The 19460-nt window shown below is 38.6% G+C and overlaps 1 protein-coding gene across 1 annotated transcript in view; it reads right to left on the minus strand.

Annotated features, from left to right (window-relative positions):
* GDA (guanine deaminase) overlaps nt 1–19460 on the minus strand; it is a 126840-nt gene that overhangs the window by 66333 nt on the left and 41047 nt on the right. Inside the window, exons 2-3 of the mRNA XM_060154979.1 lie at nt 8919–9007; nt 1400–1571 (exon numbers count right to left, since the gene is read on the minus strand). Of these exons, the coding sequence (XP_060010962.1) occupies nt 1400–1571; nt 8919–9007 (261 nt within the window). The remainder of the gene's footprint in view (nt 1–1399; nt 1572–8918; nt 9008–19460) is intronic.

Below are 19460 nucleotides of genomic sequence, written 5' to 3' on the forward strand. Positions count from 1 at the left end.
AGCCAAATGTGTGACAAATCCTAACAAGTGCATGGACCCCCATGGTACACATTTACCTCTTGGCTTTATTTTATTTTTTCCTCCTCCTTTTTTTCCCTTTGCTGTGATTTCATGACTCATTTTCTTCTCCTGTATACAATGCAATTTTAAGATATCTCTAACGCTTTTCAGAACAATGCAAGGTATAAATAAATTTTGAGAATAAAAAGATTTGATGTGGTTAACACAATTCATTAACACAATGCACCAGCAACTTCCAACACAGCCTTAGTCCTTCTCAGTTTTTCTGGTGTCACGTGGATCCGTGCTAAATATGTAAAGTCCACAATTACACTGAATTTATAACTAAGCAAGGCAAGTATATAAATGATAGCACTTGCTTTTACTCTTTAAGGCTTGGATGATGCAAGATCTGGGAAACTGGCAGGGTGGCTAGGTCACTGTATAAGGCTTATAATATTATCACCGTCACACCATTACTTTAAGAGAAAAACCATCAATGGGTCCAATAAAAATGCAGGAATGTTCAGACTAAGTATGCTAGATGACAAGAGTTAGTGGTCAGATAGGATACTGGCAGCTTTTATTCTCAGCTGCAGAAGTTATTTCTGGCTGCTGAGTGGACTGGGCATAGGGTTGGAGTAGAATAAAGGGAACTGATTTTCCTGATAGAGTGGAAGGAAGGACATTTCAGGGCCTTTAGTTGGCACACACCACAGCCACTGTTCTCTGACTGAACTAGCTCCATAGTTCTCTCTACTGGGTTAATGCTCATCACATTCCCACACGCCCTGCAACAGGGGACCATCCTATTTTCCTTCTTTTCGAAGCTACCAAAATAATGTGATACCCTTCTCACTGTAACTTGAAAGTTTAATTTTAGATTTCCTTGGGTATTCTGTAAAGCAAATACATATGTCAGGCACCATTTTAAGAGCTTAACAAATATTAACTTGCTTAATTATCATAACAATCCTAAGAAGTAGGTACTATCATTATCTCTGTTTTTTTTACAAATGGGGAAAATGAGTCACAGAACTTTCCAAAGGTTACACAGCTATTCCATATGGTACCTAGAACGGCACTGTGGATTGGCAAGAGTAAAGGAACACACATATGCATTAAACCCAAATTTAGTAAAGTAAAACGAGAAGTAAGTGAGAGTAATGAGAACCCAGGGGATGTGAGGATTTAGATTCAAGCTGTCTCTTTGCTAGTGGCTAGCTATGTAGGTGAAGTGGTCACAAACTCACTGAGCTGTGAAAGAACTGAATAGGTCTGTACAGTCTAGTATAGCCTTAACAGCCTATTTTTAATAACGTAAATCTGCCCCCAAGAAATGGATGTTTCTATAGATGACTGAACACAATGCACCAATACTCATAAGCAGGATACTTACAACAACTCTGGTATATACTTCTTCAGCAAAGTCGATGCTCTGGAATTTGTGTTCTGTAGGAAATGTGTACTTGGTCAGCCACTCCAAAAGTGGGAAGTCTACGTTACTCCCGGCAAAAGAGTACTGAGGGGCATGGATGTGTGTATCAACCAGCCCAGGCATGAAGAACTCACTGGAAATTAAGATAGGGAGAAAAGAATTTAATAACATCTTTAGTCATTTTCCATATCTTTAAATCACATTTTCTCTATACAGTGATTTAATTGTTTACTCCACCCAGGTTTAGAGCCCATGCAATCAGATGAATGTAAATTATTCTATTATTTAGAGATCAGAAAATAAAAATGAAACTCTACTAGGAGAGATAACAGTCCTAAATTGGAATGTCTTGGTGTAAAGTTTACCAGAGATCATGAAAGGAGGGAAAAGCACAGCACTGAGCAGAAGCAAAGCAGTCGTTGCACAAGAAATGTGTGAAGCTACAGTTTAATCGTATGACTTTGTTTCACAATTGGGGGTTGTAGGACAGAGGGCAAAGATGAGAGAGGAGGTCAAACTTCTAGAGCCACGATGAGGAATTACACACAAGCCACTACGGATGACTGATGATGAGAAACAGAATGGCCACAATTTTAGTCCCAATGGACATCTTGACCTTGGCTGACTGCAAGAAATCTAGTCCTGTCCCATGTGATGGAGTGTCTGAGTTCTGAAACAGAAGCAACAAGAGCAAACTGAGGCTGGTTAGGGAAGGGCAATCTGAGAAGATGAGAGTGTCAGTGGGTGAGTGGTAATAAACAGTTAAGTGAAGAGAGAGATGCAATGCTATGACAACCATTCTCCAGATGTTTCTGATCACTCCACTGTTCCACCCATCAATTTTCCTATTTCTATTAACTCTTATAACAGCAAGTCCTAGAACGATGTTTTCTAGCGTTTTCAGCGGCACTGCCCACAGAACTGAGGCAGCCCAATGCTAATAGATACTTAAAGCTTTTCTAAAGAAATCATCTGGCTCACTGGTGTCTATTAAGTGTCTAATTGCATCCAAGCAGATATTTGTTAAAATACAGTATGCACCACCACCACCACCATCACCGCAAGGAAATATTAGTTACATTTTTATATACATAAGGAACTGGAACTCAGAATTGGACATAATAAAGAATCCCATATAGTACCAATTCAAATGTGTACCACTTAAATGGAAGACAAATAAAGCCACGGGTATCTATAAATGCTTTTTTTAAAAAGAGAACTAGAGGGATTCCCTGGTGGCGCAGCGGTTGAGAGTTCGCCTGCCGATGCAGGGGATACGGGTTCGTGCCCCGGTCTGGGAAGATCCCACATGCCGCGGAGCGGCTGGGCCCGTGAGCCATGGCCGCTGAGCCTGCGCGTCCAGAGCCTGTGCTCCGCAATGGAGAGGCCACAACAGTGAGAGGCCCGCGTACAGCAAAAAATAAATAAATAAAAATAAAATTAAAATGAGAATTAGGAATGGTGGTGATGATGCTAATGATGATGGTGACAGCAGGCAATGTTTACTGAAGTCGGACATGTACTGGGCACTGGGCACGGCATTCTACGTACATCATCTTATTTGTGGAAGGCAGTTTATTATAAGGTTTGAGTATACACATTCTTGACCGATACTGCCTGATTTTGAATTTATGCCCCACCATAAACCAGCAGTGGGATATTCTTTAACTGCTCTGTGACTCAGTTTCCCCTTACATAAAATGGAGATAGTAGTTTCACCGTAGGGCTGTTGTGAGGATTGAGTTAATATTTGCAAAAACAGTGCCTAGATAATGGAAAGCACCAAAAAAATTAGTTGTGATGATGATGTAATGCTCACAACAAACTTAAGAAGTAGTATTGTAATCCCCATCTTCACAAGAGTAAATTCAAGCTCAGGAAATTTAAATAGCTTGAAAAAAGTAATCATTCAGCTTTAGCTCTAGAGCCTAGACTCAAACCCAGGCAGTAGCCTCAGTATTCTTGGTCACTACCCTCTGAATTTTTCATTCACTCTGGAAATGAAAAGCAGTGACAACCTACAAGTACTTCAAGAAGGCTGCAGTAAGTGGGCCTACAACGTGGGGGCATGCGAGAGGGAGAAGGAAATACAGATTCCTCTTCGGTGTCAGTCACTGACCTCTCCAGAACACTTCAGTCCTTGGGGCTTTTACTGTCCCCACCATCATAACATGGAATGGCAGTGTGACTTCTTCATGTAGTTGAATTGTTCAATCAAATAATATTTCCCAAGTATCTACTATGTTTAAGAAACTCTGCTACACCTTGAGTCCAAAGAAAAATAAGACACCTTCTTGTCCTCAAAGAGATTATAATCTAGTTGAGGACATCAGGGGCGAGAGAGGACATCTGTGTGTGTGTGTGTGTGTAAGAGAGAGAGACAAACACAGAGAGACAGAAGGAGCAATTTCACTCCTAGTCATTTACCCAAGTGAAATAAAACATATGTTTACAAAAAGGATCATATAAGACTTTATGGGGGATTTATTCATACTAGCCTCAAATTTACAATAGCCAGGACATGGAAACAACCTAAATGTCCAATGACAGATGAATGGATAAGGAAGATGTGGGACCTGTATACAATGGAATATTACTCAGCCATGCAAAGGAATGAAATTGGGTCATTTGTAGAGATGTGGATGGACCTAGAGTCTGTCATACAGAGTGAAGTAAGTCAGAAAGAGAAAAAAAAATATTGTATACTAATGCATATATGTGGAATCCAGAAAAATGGTACAGATGAACCCACTTCCAGGGCAGGAATAGAGACGTAAATGTAGAGAATGGACATGTGGACATGGGGGGAAGGGGAGGGTGGGACGAATTGGGAAATTAGGATTGAGATTGGGAGATTAGGGAGATTAGGTACACTACCGTGTGTAAAATAGATAGCTGGTGGAAACCTGCTGTAAAGCACAGGAAGCTCAGCTCGGTGCTCTGTGATGACCTAGACGGGTGGGATGGTGGGTGGGGTGGGAGGGAGGTCCAAGAGGGAGAGGACAGATGTACACATACAGCCGATTCACTTCATTGTACAGCAGAAGCTAACACAACATTGTAAAGCAATTATACTCCAATAACAAAAGGGTGGGGAAGAACAATCCAAATACCACAGGAACATAGATAAACAAACTGTGGTCTGTTGATACAATGAAACACTGTTTGCAATGAAAAAGACTGAACTACTAGTGTACATAACAATAAGAGTGAATCTCAAAAACATTATTTTGAATGGAAGAATCCAGACACAGAAGAGTACATATTTTGGTTTTGGTTTTGGTTTTTGCAGTACACGGGCCTCTCACTGTTGTGGCCTCTCCCATTGCGGAGCACAGGCTCCGGATGCGCAGGCTTAGCGGCCATGGCTCACGGGCCCAACTGCTCCGCGGCATGTGGGATCTTCCCGGACCGGGGCACGAACCCGTGTCCCCTGCATCGGCAGGCGGACTCTCAACCACTGCGTCACCAGGGAAGCCCAGAAGAGTACATATTGAGTTATTACATTTATGTGATGTTCAAAAACAGGCAAAATTAATCTAAGTGATAGAAATCAAACAGTAGCTGCTGATAAGGGGCTGGACAGTGACTGGAAGCAGCACGGGGAACTTTCTAGGATGAAGGAATGTTTTATATCTTGATTGGTATGTTTGAAAAATATATATTTGCCAAAATTTATCTAATTATATAAGATCTATGCACTTTACTATATAAAAAATGTTTCCTAAAAAACAACTACAAAAAAGTTTTTTTAAGAAAGGGTCTTGAATACTCAATTTAGTGAATTAACATGTATTTGTTATTCTGTGGCCAAGAGGGAGGGGATCATGAGAATATTTGATCCTTTGTTTTTTATCTTCTTTGGCAGAACTGTGACATATTGAACCCCAGGTTTAGGAAGTTGAATCTGGTGGTGGCAGGCACGTGTGGGGACACTCTTTCAACCTCTCAAGCATGAGAGCATTTCTGAATAAAGGAAAAGGATAAATATGAGAGAAAGAACTTGATTTTTATTAGCTCTAGTTAGCAAAGGAAAGAGTCAGAGTAAGTTTCTGAGCGTGTGATGCTGAATACATGACATCAAGTACAGAGAATTTAAAAGGAAAGTGCTTTTTGAGGGAGGGACAATGTCATACTAAGCCTACAGTCAAAGTATGACCTGCAAGTCTCCAAAAAGCAATTGAACACATGCGATAAGAGGTCACAGAGTTAAAGATGGCATTCAGATTCGACAGTCTCCCCTGATTAGGTAACCCTAGAAGTTGGTGGTGCCGGAGATTTCTGTGGAGGAAAGAATGAAACTAAACCTTGAGCAGTAGCCTCCACTTAAAGAGTAGGATTGAGGAAAAGAAGATCGTGCTCAATCTAGACAGAATCATTGTCAGGGAGACAGACACCTATGATAGAGAGGTGTTGAGGACAGCAATTTAGGGAAGGAGTGCAGGACAGTGACCAGTGTTAAAAACTGCAAGAGTCCAGACCCTGCGAGCTCTCATTTCCATACAATGACACCTGATTTCACATGGATGCAGTCCTTTATTATCTAAGTACTTACCCAGTCCTAGTATGTTTTAGTTACTGTTCTAGGTGCTGAGGAGAGAGCCATGAACAGGAAAGACAGGTGTAGAGAAAGTACTGGGCAAAAACTATTCGGTAGTGAAAGTTAGAATGGTAATGTAGGGGAAGAGTGAAAGTCACCTTTTGTTTTCCATGTAGGAGAAACCTGAGCATATCCTGAAGGTACCAGAGATGAAAGAACTAAAGGAGATAACACAGGATACAAAGTCTTCAGAGGCGACAGGGAGCAAGGATTTACTGTATCAGAAGTTTAACTTTCATCCAGAAAGCCTAGTAATCCTTTTTAGGAAACAGGAAGTATTATGAAATGCTTATTAATAGAAACATTCACATAATCAAAGTTATATTCCAGGATTATTACAGATAGCAGTACATGCAGGAGTGTGTGGACTGTCAGAGCTGCACGTGAGATTAGTGCTCACTGAGCCCAGCTACTCATTCTACGGAAAGAACAAAGGAAGCTTAAGGATGATTAGTGGCCCAGCCAGGCTTAGAACTCCACTCAAGATATCACTTGCAGCTAAATGGTTGCCATCAAAAGTCAAACTGCAGGCAAAGCAGGGGGTCTTGAAGGCTGAAGCAGGAGGTGAGAAAGCTCTCCTTTCTCCTGCTTTTCCACTTTGCTCTTTTCACTTTACTTAATCACTATCCTAACTTCCTCAGAAAATCTCAACTTTCCCCAGATAAAAACCATCAACTTCACATCCCAAACTTGCAGTGCTGCCTAGGCTGTACCAGAACCTGAGGAGAAAGAACAATATTTGCCCCTTGTCAGAACATCCACCTGTCTTTTAACCAAGTGGAAAATGCTAGAAAAAGTCGTACAATCAAAACACATGAACTTCTATATAATAGCTTAAGTTACTCAGTCTGCTTGCACACTATTGGCAACACTCATCAACGTGCACTGCTGGGGATGTGATGGTCCCAAGGGCCTGGGAATCCTGGGCTGTTTGAAAACCACTCTTTCATTGCACAAAAATGCAGGGGTGTGAAACAAACAACAGCATCTTGTCCTTATTAATAATTTTGGTATTTTGTTTGGTATTTTGTGGGTTTTTTGCATTAATTTTGATTTTTAAAAATACTGCATTAAACTGCATTAAAGTATTATTTATCTTGATTAGTAAGTTTTTTGCCCTCCCCAAAATTCTTAAATTCTGTGCTCAAGGTGAATGCCTCACTTGCCTCACTCTAATCCTGGCCCTGTCAACCTCTCTCAGGTCCATGGTCATAGTCTGATCCATTCCTATCAAAGCACGGCTCAGAGTGCTCCAGCAGTAATTTTCATTAAAAAAAAAATCCACACGGTGCTGAGATACCTGTAGGTACACTGACTCTATTAAACAGACTGTCAGAAACATCATGTATTTTAATCCTGACTTGAAGAAATTCAACGGTACCTGTCTTATAGGTTTGATATAAAAATCACTTTGCATTTTAAATATAATTTGTCTTCAAAGATTTTAGTCTTCCACCAAAGTTCACAATTTTTCTTACCTTCTCACTTTTCTGTGTGTATGCTTACAGGTCTCCTGGCATATACATTTGTCAGATGGATTTAACTCCAAAAGCAACCTCATAAAGAGGGACAAAAGGATATGAAGACCCACAGATGTGTTCACCTCACTGCCCATCCTCCAGCCACTCCACCATCCTCCCACCCTCTCCCAACCTCCATCTCATCCACTCCCAAGCCACCTTCTAATCTTTCACGACAAAGCAATGCAAGAAGGTGACTTATAAATGTCAGTTATTCCTCAACATATATTCTCAAGAAAATCTAGCAGAGGAAACAGATGGGAACAGCAGAGGTGCCTAAAATGACCTCCATGTCCATTGGACTCATCTGCATGCCCACTGGCCACATGCTTCTAAGCCAATAGGGAGGCAGCACAGAGAGGGAAGGAGGAGGAGACATGAGTATAAGTGCAACAAAACTTTAGGGTCAGTCACCCCATCTCTCTGGACTGTGGCCAGCTCCTCTGCCTCAAAGTCTAAGGGGGAACCCAATTCACAGTCCTCCTGCAGTGGACAAGGTGTCTACCACAATCTAGGACAATCCTTTGCCAACAGCCCAGGAGACGAGCTCAAAGAGGGGAAGTGGCTTGCTTTCCATCTAACAGCTGCAGAGCTATAGGGTGAGGATTCGTGGCAGGTGTTCTAATTCCTAATTCAGTGTTCTCACTACGTTACTCTAAAGCCACTTCCCAAGTTATAAAAGTGTTTGTAGAATGTAAACGATTTTGGTTGACTTTGGAACTTTCATTGACTTTGGAAACATACTTGGCCTGAAACCAGACAAAATCTTTGAGTTTAAAAAAAGTATTCCCATTTCTATAAGACAAATCACCCAGGCTATGAAGAGAGTAGACCAACCAACAGGAAACACATTTGGCACAAATATTAACCACTAAAGTAGCTGGAACATAAAATCGTAGCTCAAATGCACTTTTGGAGATAGGTCTTCCCTAAGCACACTCAGAGTTATTCCTCCCCAAACTCCCCTCCACAGCCCTAGTTTATCTCTATCATGCTCCCTCGTTACTTCCTTTATAGAAGGAAGGAACCTACGTATCTGTGCACTTGTTTATTCTCCCTGTCCCCCATGGGCCGTAAACCCAGTGAGGACCAAGGCTCTGTAGATCATTTTCACCTCCAGATCCTATTCTTACACACGATAAGCTCAACAAATATTTGCTGAAGAAGTAAATGAATGACGGCAGCCTCTAGTTTTCAAAGTTTCTGTCTTTCAGCTCCATGTTCTCTATTTACCTTCTCTTTCCCACCTCATCCTTTAAAAAAAAAAAAAAAAGCCTCTCTGTCTCTCAAGACAGGTTCTTATCATCTGAGACTAGTTAACAGCATCAAGTAAAAGGGAAAAATGTTGGCTCTGACTTACTGGTGGCTCAGTTCTCTTATTTCACATGGCTTGAAGCTCCATTCTTTGGCCAGCTTTTCTTGTTGGGACGCTTCTTCCAAAAACACTATCTTTAAAAAGAAGAAAGAAAAGAATCACAAATTAATGAACCATAGTCATTTGTTGTTATTAAATATCTAAATCTTAAAAGAGACTATACCATAGCTAAATTAATTTTAAAAGGTATTTGACAGCAAATGGGATGCTTGCCCAAAGAAGTAAACTGTGTGAAGTTTCTCCTTTCCTGCCATTCTATAGGTATAAGTAAGACTTCAAAAATTCTAATTTGAAGATACACAGTATTAAAAATGGCTAATTGGTATCTATTTCTCCCCACACCCCAGATGATTAAAGGAAACAACTGTTTATAGAAAGTGTACCTCACTGCAGATGAATGAAAGATTTTTGTTAGGCTGTTATAGGAAACCCAAGTCCAGAACACAGTAGTAGTACACCATGGGACAATTTATGAACACTGAACATAACTGCATGTAATAATTGCCTGACAATGGACTCTTAGCATGAACTATGTTGATGTTCTGATGCTAGACATCTGCTATAAAGAGGTCTGCTATATTTTTCTAGTATTGTGCATGAGAAACTAACAGAATGATCTCTCCCATGGAGCGTGTGAGTCCATGGGCAATAGGTGAGAAACCCTGGATGGGTTCCAATCCCTCTTGGTCTGGTTTCCCCATCTGCAAACTGAAGATACCATCAGTACATACTTCACAGAACTACTGTGAAGGCTAAATATGGTAATTTCAATTAAGAAATTAGCACATCCCTGGAACATTTAAATGGTAGATACACTGCATCTATTGTTGATTCTTTTTAAGTACAGTGTGATTGCTTTCTCTGTAAAAGTGGATTGCAAAGCAAGAAAGGACAAAGAAAAATGAAATATATGTGCAGGACATATCCTGTTTCATTTTTAAATGCAATATTGTAAAAATAAATGTTTCATGGAACATGAAATATTGAAATAAAACTTTTATATAAAATTTATCTAAACAATTAGAAGGCAGTATACTACAGGAAAAATAGTTTGTGGAACGAAAATAAAATAAAATAAATATTGACTTCTCTATTCATTGATGATATCCTTTTTTAAAAAAACAGTGATTTTTATCAGAAAACAAAAATGTAATTCCTACAAATAAGGAAAAGTAATTGGATGATTCTAAAAATATATTTGAATCAATAACTGTCAAAGCAGATATAAAATTAATTGAAAATCGCAAAAAGAGAATTTTATCAATGTATCTTAGAGCTGATTTACCATTTACCATTACTGAAAGGAAGGGAGGGAGGGAGGGAGGGAGGAAGAAAGGAAATATTTTAAAGTATTATATTCATACATTTGAAATAAATACTTTTGAGGAAGATATAAATGATCAAAATTTATTCTGGAGAGATAGGAAAACTGAATGAACCAGTAACTCTATAAGAAAATGAGGAGAGGGATAAATTGGGAGATTGGGATTGACAAATACACACTACGATATATAAAATAGATAACTAATAAGGAACTGCTGCATAGCACAGGGAACTCTACTCAATACTCTGTAATGACCTAAATGGAAAAAGAATCTAGAAAAGAGTGGATATATGTATATGTATAACTGATTCAATTTGCTGTACAGTAGAAACTAACACAACATTGTAAATCAACTATACTCCAATAAAAATTAATTAAAAATAAATAAAAGCAGATATGAAAATTTAAAAAAAAAGAAACTGAGGAAGTTTTACTACCTTTTAGAAAAGCTCATGGTTCAGAATCATGCTAATAGAAATATAATGCCTGTCACAAATGCAAGCCACATTTATAATTTTAAATTTTCTTAATAGCCACACTAAAAGGATAAAAAGGAATAGTAAAATTAATTTTAATAACATATTTTATTCAACAACATAGGTGGCCATGACAAAAAATTATCATGTCAACATAAAATCAATGTAAAAGTTATTAGTTTTACTTTTTCTTAGTCTTTAAAATCCAGGGTATATTTTGCATTTAAAGTACATTTCAATCTGGCTGGTAAATTTTCATTAGAAATACGTCATCTATATATTTAGACTTCACATAATCTACAAAACATAGACTCACATAACCAGTTTGTCCCCAAAACACTGAAACACTGAGATGAGTATCAATTTTTAAATGAGAAATTAAATTTAAAATAAAAATAATAAATTTGAAAATTCAGTTCCTCAGTCATATTAGCCGCATTTCAGGTGCTTATTATGCCATATTAGATAGCACACATTCAGAGAATTTTATAGCAAAGTTCTTTCTAGCTTACAAAGAACAGATAATGTCTGTGCTATGAGTTCCAGAGCACAGAAAACAATGGACACCTCTCTGTTTCTAAAAGCTACCAAATCCTCATACCAAAACCTGACAAAATACACAATATACATAAACACAGATGTGCAGAGAATAAAAATTATAATATAAGCCAATGCCTTTTGTAATGTAGTTATTAAATAAATAATAATAAATACAGGCACAAAAATAATCCCAATAGCAATAAAAAGCAAAAATACGTTAAAATAATAATTCAGCATGTCTGCAGCATGTAAGCCTCAATTATTTCAACCAAGCAAGACACATCTTCAATGAAATTAAAGCTGATACTGAGTAGTTGGGCAAAGGCCCTACTCCTCAGAGACCACTGGACTAAATCCACCTGCCCTCTTTTCTGTTTTCTTCAGTCAACATGAAAACTAGAATTCACCTGCTCCTCAAATACACAGCAGGGATCTTGATCTGTAACATTCTCTTCAAAAAGCTCTGTGCTACTTTCTTGTTCCTGACCTGCTCCTACCACTCTCCACTTCACTGTGACTTCTTGTTACCGCCCATCCATCGACAGCAAATTTCCCTGTGTCTTCAATATCTGCTCTGAGTTTCTCCCTCCTCATAACTGGGGCTCTTCCCTGAGGACATGGCCTCCCCAACACTTCTCAAATGACAGGTATTCCTACATCAGGGTCAGGCAATGAGTTTCCATACCCACCATGGCCATTTCTAAACCATTTTTCCTGCAGCTTCTTGTAAACATGCAAAGCTCCCTTAAGACCCACTCCTTTCAGCTTTCAAGGCATGCTTCCTCTTTCTTTGTTTTTCTGCTTTACCAACCTTCTCTCATTGTTCAAATCTGTTGACGCCTGCCCTACACTCTATCTCTCCACTGCAAGCCCTGCCTTCAGTCCTTATCCTATCAACATGGACAACCCTTTTGAGATCATAGCACCTATTTCCACGAACTCATCTTCATGTGATCTGTTTATGAACAAATGAAGTTTATGAACTTTACGTCATGGCCACACCTTGGGCATGTTCACGACCCATAACTGCTCTACCTCTAAGACTACGGAATCACACAACTGACCACCATTTCCTCTTTTTCCTGTTTGCCACTTCAGCTATTGCAAACAATCATCCACCTTAAAGAGCCCTCCCTTTACTTTCTCCTCTCTACTTTCCCCCAGTCCATCTTTCACCACTTTCCTTGTCCAGCCTGGATTCCACTAGCTATTTTTTCATATTTCTTATATCTTTTAGTTAACACACATGTGCTGAATTTTCAACCCTGATGAAACCCAGCGCTGCTTCTCGGGGCTGCACCTGAGGAACCAGGCAGCACTGAGGCAAGCACACCACACAGTAGACAGAATATCCATAGTCATCAAGTTCAAAGGTGCTCCAGCCAATGTCTGTGCCTGGCCCCCTAAGACATTTCTCCAGCCCTGTCTTGACTGTCAATAAAACTGACAGGAGGCCTAATTGCTTATCCACTGACAGATCATTAGAAGTATTTTTTGGTAATAAATTTATACACCTTTTTTTTTTTTTTTTTTTGCGGTATGCAGGCCTCTCACTGTCGTGGCCTCTCCGCTGCGGAGCACAGGCTCCGGATGCACAGGCTCAGCGGCCATGGCTCACGGGCCCAGCCGCTCCGCGGCATGTGGGACCTTCCCGGACCGGGGCACGAACCCGTGGCCCCTGCATCGGCAGGCGGACTCTCAACCACTGCGTCACCAGGGAAGCCCTATACACAATTTTTTTAATCAAATAACTCAAAAGGAGTTCAAAGGATTGAGGAAAATTGCTATAACAAAACTCTGCCCATTCCCATCTTCTTGATTAATGTGAAAATGTTTCTCAGCACTTACATCTATAAAAATGAAAAATAAGAAAAAAATTGATACTGCTCCTATTTAATTCTACCAACAAGTAACACTCATCCATAGATACATTACCTAGTTGGAAAAAAAAACAGCTTTTTTATTTTATTAATACATTTAACAAATTACTTTTCAAAATGTGTAATACACATTTAAAAATTTCCTTGTGGTCCCAGGAAATTTTAAATATTTAAATTTATGCACACAAATTTCATTGCAATGGTTGACCAGTAAAAGTCTTTGAAGTGTAAAACTATACTGTATTAGCACAAACTCTGTAAGAAAAGGAGAATAGAACTGGTAATTCTAGAAGAAAAAGGGACTGTATACCATTTCAGATCATTAATGAGGAGCTAGTTCATGATTTTTTGAAAAATAGATTAAGGTAGATATCAAACCACTATATTTTGATTCCATCAGACATCTTTTAAAAAGTAATAGCATAGCTTAATTTTAACATGTATATATTTACAATTTGCCAGAAATTATAAGCTTTAAACATTTTAAAATTTAATAAAAACTATACATATCAACTTTTAAAAATGTAAAAGCGAATAGAATTTTTCAAAATTCTTTTAGGGGGCACATTAGTAAAAAAAATGTGAAGAGTATTTCTCTAGTCAATTCATGTTCCATCCCTCCACCATGATGATTTCAAGTCTACCCTCTCTTCAAATCTCTCATCCCGCTTACCCCAAAAATATACATCAAACATTTGCAATAGCTAAAAATTGCAAATAATTTCAAAGTCAGTCAAATAAGGGATTGGTTAAATATGATGAAACTGCAGCAATTAAAAGTATCAGTGAAGACATATTTACTGAATTATCCTCGATATAATCTTAAATTTTTTTAAAACAATGCAAAAATATTTAAGGTACTAGATAACATATGGTATCCAATTTTTTATAAGAATATGGTGTGTGTGTGTGTGTGTGTGTGTGTGTGTGTTGGGTTGGTGTGTCTAAATGTTCACAGTGGTTATTTTCTCTTTACAGTAGAATTTGGGGGTAATTTTTGCTTTCATCTTTATATCTTTGCAGATTCAAAATTGTTAATAGTAAATGTTTTATTCTATCTAAAACAAAAAAGTCAATTCCATTTAAAATATACATGAAAATGTAAAGTAAAACAAAACAGAAATACATAAAAATAATCTCTACTCATAGAGCCTATGGTTGGGGAGTTAACACATGGAGAGATAGATAATGAATCAGATGGGAGAGGGCATGATGACAGAGTGCCATTGGCCCCACCAGTTCAGATGGAGAGATAGTGGGCCTGGTCAGTGAAGGTTTCAAAGAAAAGAGAGAACTCAGACAATGATGGGTAGGATTTGGGACTTATAAGTATCCAGAATTAGAGGGAAAGGGATAGAAGGGGTAAATAATGATAGGTGCAGAGGCATAGAGGCAAAAAAACTACAAGTTGTGTTATAGACAGGTGTGTACTTTAACAGTGGAGTTGGAGAGAACCTTAAGTCACAAATCAGGTACTTAATAGATATTTTTTTCTTGTTCTCATTCATGTATTCACTCAACAATTACTGCTTGAGTGACTCCTGTGTGCAAAGCACTATTCCACGGGCTAGGAACAATAAATTGATAGATGCATATAAGACACATTGAATATATTAGTGAGTGCTATGATGAAAAATAAAGCAAAGTAAATGGATAAAATAAGATGTGGGATGTGATAGTCTCTCTGAGAGATGATGTTTGAGCACAGATTTGCATGAAGGGAATAAACCACTTGCATATTCTTGGAAGAGCATTCCAGGCAGAGGGAACAGCCAGTACAAGGACCCTGATATGTATATTTAAATTAAACTTAAATTAGATGCTTGGCATGTTTTGAAAAACCAGGATGACCAGTGGGGATATAGTATAAAGACCAGAAGAAAGAGTAGTAAAAATCAGATGGAGGAGGTAGCAAGGGGTAGCAAGGGGTAGGTAGCAAGGGGTAGGTCACGGCCTTGAGATTTATTTTTAGGAAACCTCTAAAAATACTGTGGAAAATTACAAAATACCGTTGGTATTGCCTTTATGGGACAATGGCTCTCTCATCCTGATATTACCTGGGCTTATGTGGCCATTCATTCACTTACTCAGTTATTCATCACCAAGAGAGCCTATTATGGCATGGCCTTCCTCTTCACAGACCACAGTCTAGGTGGGCTGTCAATCACATACATAAGTCATTAAAACCCAAGTTTCATAAAATCATAGATGGTGTCAACTGGCAGGAACCTTCTCATCCAACACCCTTGTTTTCCAGATGAGGAAACTGAATCCCTTCAATTAAGCAAACATCTCCAAGTGCTCTCTTACTTAAAACAGAGACTATTTAGGATGAGCAATAATGAGAATGTCAGATATACTAAAGCCAAAAGCAGATGAGTAATGACTGTCAGCTAATGAAAAAAATCTCCACAAGAGACAGGCTTCAAACACCAGATGGCAAATGTGGGCAAAAGGCTTGTTGCTATGGAACAGAATAAACTGCTCTTTGGGCCATTGTGAAATACCTTGGCCATCTAACAAAATAAGGTAATATATATTGCAACACAAAATCCACTCAGGCACAGTAATGGGAGATAAAATCAGATAAAAATGTGAGGTCTCAATGATTTCTGAAGCTTTTGGACAGAGATGGAAATTGCCATATTAGCTCAATTCATATCAAACAGATTAATGGAAAAGATGAAGTGAGACTGCTTTTTAAAGTAAACTGTCAGCCTATAAAAGTAGAATCGAGTGAATTCATGTTATGAAGGCATCAAAAGGTAGCATGAAGGACTTAGATCTTCAGTTCCAATATTCTCATTTCACAGACGAGGAAACAGACCAGGATATGTGACTTGTCCAGGGTCACCAGGCGAGGCAGGAGTATCTGCTGGACTTGACCCATCTTCCCTGAGATTCTTCCAGACCTCTGTGACTGCTTCTCTAACAGTATAAACCAAGAGTCAGCACACTTTCTTTTTTTTTTTTTTTAACATCTTTAGTGGAGTATAATTGCTTTACAATGATGTGTTAGTTTCTGCCCTCTTGCGTCTCCCTCCCACACTCCCTATCCCACCCCTACAGGTGGTCACAAAGCACTGAGCTGATCTCCCTGTGCTGTGTGGCTGCTTCCCCCAGCTAGCTATTTTACATTTGGTAGTGTATATATGTCCATGCCACTCTCTCACTTTGTCCCAGCTTACCCTTCCCCCTCCGCATATCCTCAAGTCCATTCTCTAGTAGGTCTGCGTCTTTATTCCCGTCTTGCCCCTAGGTTTTTCATGAGCTTCTTTTTTTCTTAGATTCCATATATATGTGTTAGCATACGGTATTGGTTTTTCTCTTTCCGACTTACTTCACTCTGTATGGCAGAGTCCAGGTCCATCCACCTCATTACAAATAACTCAATTTCGTTTCTTTTCATGGCTGAGTAATATTCCATTGTATATATGTGCCACATCTTCTTTATCCATCCATCTGTTGATGGACACTTAGGTTGCTTCCGTGTCCTGGCTACTGTAAATACAGCTGCAATGAACATTGTGGTACATGACTCTTATTGAATTATGGTTTTCTCAGGGTATATGCCCAGTACTGGGATTACTGGGTCGTATGGTAGTTCTATTTTTAGTTTTTTAAGGAACCTCCATACTGTTCTCCATAGTGGCTATATCAATTTACATTCCCACCAACAGTGCAAGAGGGTTCCCTTTTCTCCACACCCTTTCCAGCATTTATTGTTTGTAGATTTTTTGATGATGGCCATTCTGACTGGTGTGAGATGATATCTCATTGTAGTTTTGATTTGCATTTCTCTAATGATTAATGATGTTGAGCATTCTTTAATGTGTTTGTTGGCAATCTGTATATCTTCTTTTGAGGAATGTCTATTTAGGTCTTCTGCCCATTTTTGGATTGGATGGTTTGTTTTTTTGATATTGAGCTGCATGAGCTGCTTGTAAATTTTGGAGATTAATCCTTTGTCAGTTGCTTCATTTGCAAATATTTTCTCCCATTCTGAGGGTTGTCTTTTCGTCTTGTTTATGGTTTCCTTTGCTGTTTAAAAGCTTTTAAGTTTCATTAGGTCCCATTTGTTTCTTTTTGTTTTTATTTCCATTTCTCTAGGAGGTGGGTCAAAAGGATCTTGCTGTGATTTATGTCATGGAGTGTTCTGCCTATGTTTTCCTCTAAGAGTTTAATAGTATCTGGCCTTACATTTAGGTCTTTCATCCATTTTGAGCTTATTTTTGTGTAAGATGTTAGGGAGTGTTCTAATTTCCTTCTTTTACATGTAGCTGTCCAGTTTTCCCAGTACCACTTATTGAAGAGACTGTCTTTTCTCCATTGTATATCCTTGCCTCCTTTGTCATAGATTAGTTGACCAAAGGTGCGTGGGTTTATCTCTGGGCTTTCTATCCTGTTCCATTGATCTATGTTTCTGTTTTTGTGCCAGTACCATATTGTCTTGATTACTGTAGCTTTGTAGTATAGTCTGAAGTCAAGGAGTCTGATTCCTCCAGCTCTGTTTTTTTCCCTCAAGACTGCTTTGGCTATTCGGGGTCTTTGTGTCTCTATACAAATTTTAAGATTTTTTGCTCTAGTTCCATAAAAAATGCCATTGGTAATTTGATAGGGATTGCACTGAATCTGTAGATTGCTTTGGGTAGTATAGTCATTTTCACAATGTTAATTCTTCCAATCCAAGAACATGGTATATCTCTCCATCTATTTGTATCATCTTTAATTTCTTTCATCAGTGTCTTATAATTTTCTGCATACAGGTCTTTTGTCTCCTTAGGTAGTTTTTTTCCTAGATATTTTATTCTTTTTGTTGCAGTGGTAAATGGGAGTGTTTCCTTAATTTCTCTTTCAGATTTTTCATCATTAGTATATAGGAATGCAAGAGATTTCTGTGCATTAATTTTGTATCCTGCTACTTTACCAAATTCATTGATTAGCTCTAGCAGTTTTCTGGTAGCATCTTTAGGATTCTCTATGTATAGTATCATGTCATCTGCAAACAGTGACAGCTTTACTTCTTTTCTGATTTGGATTCCTTTTATTTCTTGTTATTCTCTGAATGCTGTGGCTAAAACTTCCAAAACTATGTTGAATAATAGTGGTGAGAGTGGGCCATACATTAAGTATTTTAGACTTTGTGGACCGTATTGTCTCTGTTGTAACTATTCAACCCTGTCACTGTAGAGCAAGATCAGCCATAGATAAGATATACACAAATAGGTGTGACTATGCTCCAATGAAACTTTACTTATAGAAAATGAAATTTGCATTTTACATAATTTTCACTTGTCATAAAATATTCTTACTTTTTAAAACCATTTAAAAATGTAAAAATGGGCAGAAGACCTAAATAGACATTTCTCCAAAGAAGACACACAGATGACTAATAGGCACATGAAAAGATGCTCAACATTGCTAATTATTAGAGAAATACAAATCAAAACTACAGTGAAGGGGTTTCCCTGGTGGCGCAGTGGTTGAGAGTCCGCCTGCCGATGCAGGGGACACGGGTTCGTGCCCTGGTCCGGGAAGATCCCACATGCCGCGGAGTGGCTGGGCCCGTGAGCCATGGCTGCTGAGCCTGCACGTCCAGTGACTGTGCTCCACAACAGGAGAGGCCACAACAGTGAGAGGCCCGTGTACCGCAAAAAAAAAAAAAACAAAAAAAACAAAAAACTGCAGTGAAGTACCACCTTACACCAGTCAGAATGGCCATCATTAAAAAGGCTACAAATAACAAATGCTGGAGAGGGTGTAGAGAAAAGGGAACCCTCCTACATTGTTGGGAATGTAAATTGGTGCAGCCACTGTAGAAAACAGTGTGGAGCCTCCTTACAAAACTAAAAACAGAGTTGCCATATGATCCAGCACTTTCACTCCTAGGCATATAGCCAGACAAAACTATAATTAGAAAAGATACATGCATCCCAATGTTCACTGCAGCACTATTTACAACAGCCAAGACATGTAAGCAACTTAAATGTCCACTGACAGATGAATGGATAAAGAAGATGTAGTATATATGCACAATGGAATACTACTCAGCCGTAAAAAAGAATGAAATAATGCCATTTGCAGCAACATGGATGGACCTAGAGGTTATCATACTAAGTGAAGTAAGTCAGAAAGAGAAAGACAAATATCATATGATATCACTTATATGTAGAATCTAAAATATGACACAAATGAACTTATTGTGAAACAGATTCACAGACACAGAACACAAACTTATGGTTACTAAATGGGAAAGGGGGTGGTGGAGGGAAAAATTAGGTGTTTGGGATTATCAGATACAAACTAC

The sequence above is a fragment of the Lagenorhynchus albirostris genome, chromosome 7 (assembly GCF_949774975.1).
Source record: "Lagenorhynchus albirostris chromosome 7, mLagAlb1.1, whole genome shotgun sequence".
Taxonomy (NCBI): Eukaryota; Metazoa; Chordata; class Mammalia; order Artiodactyla; family Delphinidae; genus Lagenorhynchus; species Lagenorhynchus albirostris.